This window comes from Lampris incognitus, chromosome 6, assembly GCF_029633865.1.
Source record: "Lampris incognitus isolate fLamInc1 chromosome 6, fLamInc1.hap2, whole genome shotgun sequence".
Taxonomy (NCBI): Eukaryota; Metazoa; Chordata; class Actinopteri; order Lampriformes; family Lampridae; genus Lampris; species Lampris incognitus.
The window spans coordinates 15176382-15186404 of NC_079216.1; the positions used below are offsets into that span (position 1 = coordinate 15176382).

A 10023-nucleotide genomic window follows, 5' to 3' on the forward strand; every position below is an offset into this window, starting at 1 on the left:
ACATATCTGAAGCAACTTTAATGAGTCTCCTCATGTTTTTAATGAAACTAAACAAATACTTGGGAATGGATGTTTGTGGTTTTGGTTATGAAAAGCAATAGACTAGAAATGTCAAGCTCCTGATCTATAATCCCGTAATGGGCAAAAGCCGAGGTCTAAACGAAGGCACAATGTGCTAAATGGGAGGGTGGGACATGTGGGGGGATTGAAGCACAATTGGTGAATTGTTTCTATATTTAACCAGGGCCTCAACTGGCCTTGGCGTGAATAATCAAATCCCTCTTTCTTTTTTTTGGCTCAGTGTCAACAGCTGATCTGAAGACCAGAAATCATGGCTGTGGTTGTAAGTACATCACCTACTTCCTTGTCACTTCTTTTCAAAGGAAACTGTACATTTCTAAGAGTTAATATCTGAAACTTGGTGTAGTGATGGTGTAATTCTGATCAGTAATGAACACAAGGCTGTTTCTGAGGTGCCAAACTGAGCTTTGAGGCCTTATTGAGGTGTGGTAGGTCTGCCTGAACTATGCAGTCATGATGAGAGGTGGCAACGTTGAACCCTGATGCTGCTTTCACCACCCGCTTCCTCCACCTCCAAGATAGGCTCACACATAGTGTAAGTGCTGATCCAAAGTAACATGAAGATGAGTTACAATAGAAACTATATAACGATAAATGAAAATGGAAAGAGAAATAGGTGTTGATATTTGAATTTGTTGAGAAAAAGTTGTTAACGGGGTACTCAAGAGGCACAAAGTGAATGTGTATCGTCTGCCATGTGAAACAGTTTGCTCATGGACAAAAGTCCATTCAACTTACCGTACAATGGACGACAGCGGGTAAACATTTCTCAACGCCAAAGCTCATTGTTAGCCCTGAGAGGCCGTCAACAGCCAGCCTTAGCCACTAATCTCCCCAGGTTTAGCTGTGGTTTACAGACTTTACTCAGCTCATGTGAGGGAGATTACTACATCAACACTGAGGCCTATTGATTGTGGGACCGCAACTTCACTGGCCAGCGGGATTTTTCGCTTACATGGATCATACGTGTTTTCAGCCTCATGTGGCACCCGATTGCTAGTTGACCATGAGTCATGCAAGAGAACTGCCATCAAATGTTCCGCTTTCAGCAGACAGTCTTGTGCTGAGCGGCTTAACATTATTGTAAAATGGGAATTAGTTAAATTAAATTCCTGACCTACCAAAGCACAAGGAACCAATAGTGAGGAATACAAGGGTCAGGCTGGCCTTTAGTCATGTCTGGACGGGGAATGTTTTTGTTTAGACTCATAATCCAAGTGATTTACAGTAAGTCCTCAAGTATGATCAATGTAAAGCTACTGATGCATAGCGGCATACATGGTACTGTGACAGAGGAAGCTCACTCGAGTAAAGATGAGACGACAGAAGATAAAATAAGGAATAAAATAGGGAATAATAATAATAAATCAATCTTATATAGTGCTTTTCTAGCACTCAAAGTCGCTTTACAATAAACGGGGTGAAACAGGACGACAGATGAACATAACACAGACAATACAGGGGTGGATGGGAAGGGGGGCTACGAGAGGGAGAAGTGGCAGCCACACACGACGCCAGCAGTACTCTCCGACTTGGACAGATACAAAGGGAAAGAAAAACAAGCATCATAAATCACATAAATAATAAGAAATGTTTAGAGATAAATGAAAAGTAGACAGTTAACACAACTGTTCATCATCCCTATATCTAATAAGGGGGGAGGGGGAACTGGGGGGAATAGCATGATCCTTCCACGCGCTACGTCCCCTTGGTGAAACTCCTCACTGTCAGGTGAAAAGAAGCGGCTGGTGACTCCACATGTATGGGAGGAGGCATGTGGTAGTCTGCAGCCCTCCCCGGATCGGCAGAGGAGGTGGAGCAGAGACCGGGATGGCTCGGAAGAGTGGGGGTAATTGGCTGGATACAATTGGGGGAAATTTAAAAAAGAAATTGGGGGGGGGGGAAATTGGGAAGAAAAAGGGGGAACCCCCCCCAAAAAAGTTGTACGAACATCATTTCTTGAAGTTTGATTTCCCTCTCATCATATTGCCTGTCTCCATCTGAGGATATTTTGTGTACTCCTTGGCAGTAAATTGTGTACTACTCGGCACTAAATTGTGTACTACTCAGCAGTAAATTGTGTATTACTTGGCAGTAAATATGGTTACCATTGGCATCACCAAGTTATAATCATTGTAAAAATGTCTTCAACTGTGACATTTACACAACTCTTACCATCATGGGTATTGACTGATTTTAATTTTTTATTTTTGGTTTTCATAGTACTGGGATTACATGAAAACAAATAAACATGAGAAAACAAGAAAAAACACTGACCTGCTTCCTGGTTACTGCAACAGTTGTCATAGCAACAAGCTTTGGCGTTATCATCACTACTGTTTCGTTGCAATATTAACAGATGCACCACTAAGGAGGGAAGGAGGGTATTGTTCACAGGCCTCAAGCCACAAGGGGCTGTTTAAACAGGCATCAGGATAGATGACTTATGGTTGGGACCCAACACCACATCTTGCCAGCATGCCAGGAATTCCCTGCTGCCCTCCTGTTGACCGGTCATAGTTTGGCCGAACTCACTTATTGTTAAAGGACATACATAATTACTGCCCCTCTCTCTGCATTCCATCAGAGTGGAACCTTCCGGATGGTGTCAGAGGAGGAGCAGGCGCTCAGGTCCAAGTTGGAGCGCCTTACAGTCAAGGACCACGGGCCAGTGTTTGGAACCTGTGCCAAGCTGCCAGACCATACCATGCAGAAGGTAACGAGACTTTTTCTTGCACAGAACAACTGTAGCTCACCAGGAGACCCTTAAACAAGATTAGTCTCTCAGTTCAATATTGTCAGCAATGATAGTCTTGCAGTTTCATGCGACAGGCATGGGCACAAGTCCATGAATACTGGGATGGCATCCGGCGCTTTATGTGTGCCCCCATCCATAGGATTAGTGGTTGTGTCAGGAAGGGCATTCAACATAACATTTTGCCAAATCAGTATGCAGATTGACAAGACCATACCGGATTGGTCGAGGCTCCATACCAGACCGGTCGAGGCCCGGGTTAACAACGGCCACCATTGGTGCTGTGCCCTCACAGGCGATGGAAACTGTAAAATCAGCTGTGGTGACCCCTGAGAGACAGGGAACAAGCTGAAAGAAGAAGAAGAAGATGATGATGAAAAAGAAGAAGAAGAAGATAGTTTTGCAGTTTGTGTAGGAAGAGGCTTATCCTAACAGTCTGTGTGTTTAAAAAAAAAAGAGAAATACTTTGTCCTGTTAAATTGATAACTAACATTGTGTAACTTAACTTCAGAACTATTTCCAACCACTTTGTTTAACACGTAGGCTTGGACACATAAAAATGGGACATTTACCTTTAGCATACAGTGTCTCACTCCTTCACAGCCTAACAGTCTGGTCTGGCTCCCCCTACAGGCTAAAGATGAGCTGAACGAGACAGACGAGAAGCGGGTGTCTGCTGTGAAGGAGGTGCGTGGAATCATGAAGGAGAAGGCCGACGGAGGCGACGACCTGGCCAAGGCGGTGCAGGACACCTTTGGGGAGAAACCCGACTTGATACTGGTCCGCTTCATCCGCGCCAGGAAGTACGACGTGGCCAAAGCCTATGACCTTATGAAGGGTGGGTCCCTGATTTGAGAGATTTGATTAGATATGTTAAATCAGAGTTGATAAAACTTAAATGATTGACATGGGAATATGGATCTCTGCAGCAGCAGATAGGATATAGCCAAGGGGTCAAAGGATATAACTGCAGCAAAAAGGACATCAAACACGAAACGGCCAACAAAGCAAAACTGGAAAGATGCTGAATAATCTGATTATGAGAGTATGTGAATTAATCGTGTATATGCAGTATACCATCATAGCAGTAAAACCCGCCAACGTGACAATACTAGAACATCCATCCAACCATTATCTGAACCGCTTATCCTGCTCTCAGGGTCACGGGGATGCTGGAGCCTATCCCAGTAGCCATTGGGCGGCAGGTGGGGAGACACCCTGGACAGGCCGCCAGGCCATCAAACACAAGGCCGACACACACACACACACACACACACACACACACACACACACACACACACACACACACACACACACATTCATACCTTGGGGCAATCTAGTACAGCCGATTCACCTGACCTACTTTGAACTGTGGGAGGAAACCGGAGCCCCCGGAGGAAACCCAAGCAGACACGGGGAGAACATGCAAACTCCACACAGAGGATGAGCCCGGACAACCCCCAAGGTTGGACTACCCTGGGGGCTCGAACCCAGAACCTTCTTGCTGTGAGGCGCCTGCGTTAACCACTGTACCACCGTGCCGCCCTCCCCACCGTGCCGCCCAATACTAGAATATTCTATCAGAAATGCATCAATATTTGTGACGAAAGATTATTAACCAAATGCAAAGACAAGCAGTAAATCCAGTCAGCTATATAGAAACAACAAATCAAGTTTAGTAAAAAAAAGAAAAAATGGATGTGGAAAACTATAAACAAAATTACATTTTTTTTATGCAAGTACGCAAAAACAGCCTTAAAAACAATAAATACTGCAACACAAGCCTGAAAACACTTCTATTTACTGTCCACAGCAGCAAGTTAGAGAAAATATACCCATACATAGACACCCATTACACCTTATTTGATAATTCTAAAAAACAACCAGCATAGAAAGGAAAAAAAAAAAAAAAACAACCTCAGTTGGGATGTTATCTGATTGGAGTCCATTCTCAGACTGGTACCAAGTTAGTTGGTGTTGATTCCCCCTCCCTGCATCTCTGTCCAGGTTACGTGCGGTTCAGGAGGGATTATCCAGAGCTGTTTGAGAACCTGACACCGGAGGCTGTACGCAGCACCATCGAGGCCGGCTACCCCGGCATCCTGTCCAGCAGGGACAAGTATGGCCGCGTGGTGCTGCTCTTCAACATCGAGAACTGGGACTACGAGGAGATCACATTCGACGAGGTGAAGAGCATATGTCTCTCGAAAAGTCCAATTCAGGCAATGCTGAGTCAGAGTACATTGTTTAAAACGTGTGTGTGTGTGTTTGTGCTTGCACGTGCATGCCCAGAAGATAATCATCCTGCTTATAATAGCTTTATGCTCATCTCTTCATCTTCATTAGAAATACAACCTCCAGTATTTTATCATTGACTGTGAACTGCATCTCCTACACCTCCCTTAAGAAAAATGCAGGGTGAACGCACAAAGACCAGTGTAAAATGTATTATCCACGGGTTAAAAGTGCAATTTCAGAGGAGCAGGAGATGAAGTAAATATGTTTATTATCAGATCTTGCTTACACCTATCTCATAAACTGAGTATTAAAACAACAACAACAAACTAGTCAAGTGAGAGCATCCTGAGAGCTTATCTTTTAGCTGAGATGGGTGAGAGTAAAAATTTCTCAAGAGCACAATGAAACAAATCTGCCATTGGTGTTAAAGAGACCGTATGTTGGATAAAAATGAGATCTTATGTTCCTTTTTTTTCTTCTGGTTTTGGGTAGATCCTGCGTGCCTACTGTGTGATCCTGGAGAAGTTGCTGGAGAATGAGGAGACTCAGATCAACGGCTTCTGTATCATTGAGAACTTCAAGGGCTTCACCATGCAGCAGGCCTCAGGGATCAAGCCCACTGAGCTCAAGAAGATGGTGGACATGTTGCAGGTGGGAAGGACAGATGAAGCTGTTAGAACAGGACAATGCTATTGACAGAATTTTGTACCACAGATTATACCCCGGAGAAGCTACACCTAGTCTGTATGGGTTATCAAAGATACATAAACAGGGTGCACCACTATGGCCTATTGTTTGTATGATTAACTCAGTGACCTATAACATCTCTACTTGGCATCACTGGGGCTGCTAAAGCCATCAGGTCTTCCATGGAGGCTGCAGAGAGAGCCTCCAGATGGCTTTGGATCAGAAAGAGTGATCTGTGGACCAAGGCTGCTGGGACACAAGCCACGGCCTGATCAACCCTGGCTGGGTCGCCTGAGCGAGGGTGTATGATGTTGAAAGACCCAAAACACCCGAGGACCTCAGGAAACATCACTGATGACGTGTCACGCTGCATCCCAGGATGTATCTTCAATCAATCATAAGTTTCTGGCATCTATTCTTAACCCGTTGGCAGGCAGTAATGAACATCACATTCAGAACACTATGGATTTTGTGGATAAATTGAGGGAAATCATTATGGAGGGGGATGAAACAATGGTCTCTTATGATGTTAAGTCTCTCTTCACGTGCGTTCCTGTTGATGAAGCAGTGGAGGCGGTCCATATGAAATTACAAAACGACCTCACCCTTAACAAAAGGACCACCCTTATTACTGACCAAGTGTGTCTGCTCCTGAAACTATGGCGTCAGTTCATGTACTTCACATACAGGGGGCAGAAGCAGGGGTGTGCTATGGGTTCCCCAGTCTCACCTGTAGTGGCCAACTTGTATATGGAGGAAGTGGAAAAGAGGACTCTGATGTCCTTTCCAGGGACACCACCTAGCCATTGGTTCAGATTTGTGGATGACACCTGGGTTAAAATTAAATCTCAGGATGTACCACATTTCACCGACCACATTAACTCTGTGGACAACCACATCAAGTTCACCAGGGAGGATGTGAAAAATGACAGGTTAGCCTTCTTAGACTGTGAAATTGCAACTGGTGATGGGGGACAGTTGATTGTTGATGTTTACCGTAAACCAACACATACTGATCAGTACTTAAGCTTTGACTCTCATCATCCACTGGAGCACAAACTAGGAGTCATTAGGATGCTGTACCACCAAGCTGACCACGTCCCCACCAACACAGCAGCCAGGGAAGGGGAGATATCCCACATTAAACAGGCCCTGGTTAAGTGTGGTTATCCTAACTTGGCGTTTGTCAAAGCCAGGAAGACGCCCGAACAGTGCACCAGCCAGTCGGAGAGAGGAGAAGGACAACAGCTGCCTAAGTGTAAACCAGTGGTGATTCTGTATGTGGCGGGAGTGTCGGAACAGTTGAGACGCATATTTTCAAAACACCGCATCTCAATTGCTTTCACACCCCAAAACATGCTGTGCCAGAAGTTGGTCCACCCCAAGGATCAGGTCCCTGGCACAAACAGAGCAATATAGTATATACGCTGTGAGGATTGCCATGACTTGTACATCGGGGAGACCAAACAGATGCTGGCGAAGAGGATGGCACAACACAGGAGAGCTAACATGTCAGGCCAGGACTCCACTGTCTACACCCATCTACAGGCCAGTGGCCACTCTTTCAAGGATGAGGATGTGCACATCCTTGATAGGGAGGAACGCTGGTTTGAGCAGGGAGTCAAAGAGACCATCTATGTTAAGAAGGGGCCATCTATGTGAAGAGGGAACAACCATCCCTGAACCTGGGGGGGGAGGGGGGTTAAGAGTACATCTGTCACCATCTTACAATGCTGTGACTCTAACCCTAACCCATGGCCATGTGAATAGTACACACATGGCCATTGAAACTCTAGTTAATGGTCAGGGTAATATGCATATGAAACCGGTCGTTGGTTTCGGGATGTTATGCCACTGTATTGTTTATAAGGGTGGGGATACCTGCAGTCAGCTGAGACTGATGAGGTCACTTAGATGAGTGATGAAACGTTTCTCTCCATAAACACTGTGCCCAGATGAACTGATTCAACCGTCTGGGATTTGCTTACCTGGGCATGCATAAAGACAGATGGATGTTTCATAAATACAGATGGAGAGCTACATCCATTTCACATTTGGTGCAAAGTTTTTCATCTTCAAAGATGATGTTTATCTAGAATTATAGTGTAGGAGTAACATATGAGATCTACCCTTGACCAAATGCTATGGCTGAAAACCCCCCCCCAAAACTTAGATGTTAATTTCATATCAATTAGCCAAAATCAGGTTTTTGACACCAAGTTGGCACTATAGCTTTAGCGTGAACAGGAATTTGATCAAAGCTAATGTATGAATGGGAAAAGGCACGTTGGAATCCCTAGACTGACTAGGAAAAATCTGTCTATGTCGAACAAGTCTCCAGTTTCACCACAACTGAATTTTTCTCAAATTTGTTGTTTTTCTCATCAGATTTCACCTACAGCTGCTTCAGAAGGGCCACTTAGGGGGTCACTAATCTTCTGGGCATAAATGTTAAATAAAGCAGACATGAAGTGAAATGTCCCCCCCCATGTTTACCATTCCTCTAAAAGTCCAGAGATCCTCTCAGCTGCATGGATGGATGATCCCTCTACCTGTCTTGTCTCAAACCCTGTCGTCTTTGTTCACACCAGGATTCCTTCCCCGCCCGTTTCAAAGCTGTGCACTTCATCCACCAGCCCTGGTACTTCACCACAACCTACAACGTGGTCAAACCTCTCATGAAGAGCAAGCTGCTGGAGAGAGTAAGTGGGGCAGGGGGCAATATTAAGAGCTGTATATAACGCCTATATGCACCCTTTGCACTTGGGGTTGGTTAGAGGGGTTCAGGGTGAGAGGTGTTCACATGGAAAGGTTCTTTAATTGTGGGCTTTTAGGCTTCTTTTTTTTTTAAAGAGTCCGAGGTCTTGGGGAAATGTGTTTTTTTCTTCAGGATTAGTGTCTTTGCTGTCTCTCACAGCGCCTTTATGAGAGGCTTCCACGCCAGCACCTCAGCCAACTCACAGGCTCTCTTGAGTTGATGTATTTCACTGTCAGAGCACTTTAGCACACCTGCTGCTCTGTTGTACACAGAATCTGAGTGTACAGATATTTTCATATTCCATGTTATATAGATGGGTGTGGCACGGTGGCGCAGTGGTTAGCATGGTTGCCTCACAGCAAGAAGGTCCTGGGTTCGAGCCCCGGGGTAGTCCAACCTTGGGGGCCGTCCCGGGTCGTCCTCTGTGTGGAGTTTGCATGTTCTCCCCGTGTCCGCGTGGGTTTCCTCCGGGTGCTCCGGTTTCCTCCCACAGTCCAAAGACATGTAGGTCATGTGAATCGGCCATACTAAATTGTCCCTAAATATGTGTGTGTGTGTGTGTGTGTGTGTGTGTTGGCTCTGTGATGGCCTGGCGGCCTGTCCAGGGTGTCTCCCTGCCTGCCGCCCAATGACTGCTGGGATAGGCTCCAGCATCCCTGCGACCCTGAGGGCAAGATAAGTGGTTTGGATAATGGATGGATGGCTGGATGTTATATATAGATGTAGATATAGTAGCTATAGATAGACAAAGTCTTGAATGTATAGTGTCCTATAGCCACCATATAGGTACCTCACTGAACACCACCACACCAGTCTGACATACACTCTACCCGCTTAGGTGTTTGTTCACGGCGACGAGCTGGAAAACTACTACAAGGAGTTCGACACCGACATCCTCCCTGCCGAGTTTGATGGGAAAGGCCCCAAGTATGACGGGAAGGCAATGGCATCCAAGCTCTTCGAGTAGACGCCCGCTATTTTTGTCAAGCAAGCCCATAGACTGTGGAGACTCAACGTCAATTCTAGTGGAGCGGTCGCAGGAGAAACAGAAATGTGTGGAAGATGTGTGTGTGCATATGTGTGTGTGTGTGTGTGTGTGTGTTAGAGAGATGAGATGACAATGTCGTTTTCCAGGCGTTATGTTTATATTCACGTCCTGATAAAGTGCAGCCAGAACAGGAAGTTATGGTATTTACCTTTAGGCTGGTAGGGGTTGAACTCCCACTGGCCCCTGAAGACAAGACCTTTTGCCCTTAAGCGTAATGTCAACTGGAAGAAACTTGGTTCCTTAGAGGAATTAATGTTTGTTAACCTGGCAACCCTGGTTCCTTAACCCATTGAGTTATGGGTAATAAGAAAAATATCATCCCATCAAGAAAAGAAAAAAAACAGCATTTCAGAAAACATAGCACACATAGCTCCCTAAAACTCCTTTTCAAGTTCATCAAGTGAGTTAAGGCTGGTTTTCCGACAAGTGCCTGTTCTCTCATGTTTTTCTTATTCC

At 45.3% G+C, this 10023-nt stretch overlaps 1 protein-coding gene across 1 annotated transcript; it reads left to right on the forward strand.

Moving 5' to 3' along the window:
* Positions 1-331: 331 nt before the first annotated feature.
* On the forward strand, positions 332-9818 carry rlbp1b (retinaldehyde binding protein 1b). Its single transcript, XM_056282591.1, has 7 exons — positions 332-343; positions 2669-2797; positions 3470-3674; positions 4844-5022; positions 5567-5725; positions 8353-8463; positions 9358-9818. The coding sequence occupies exons 1-7, from the start codon at positions 332-334 to the stop codon at positions 9484-9486; spliced, it is 924 nt and encodes a 307-aa protein (XP_056138566.1). The 3' UTR covers positions 9487-9818.
* The last annotated feature ends 205 nt before the right edge of the window (positions 9819-10023 follow it).

Excerpts from the sequence above, each read along its gene's own strand:
- rlbp1b (XM_056282591.1), top strand. Across the intron at positions 2,798-3,469 it reads CAGACCATACCATGCAGAAG|GCTAAAGATGAGCTGAACGA; the intron begins GTAACGAGACTT and ends CTCCCCCTACAG. Across the intron at positions 5,023-5,566 it reads AGGAGATCACATTCGACGAG|ATCCTGCGTGCCTACTGTGT; the intron begins GTGAAGAGCATA and ends GGTTTTGGGTAG.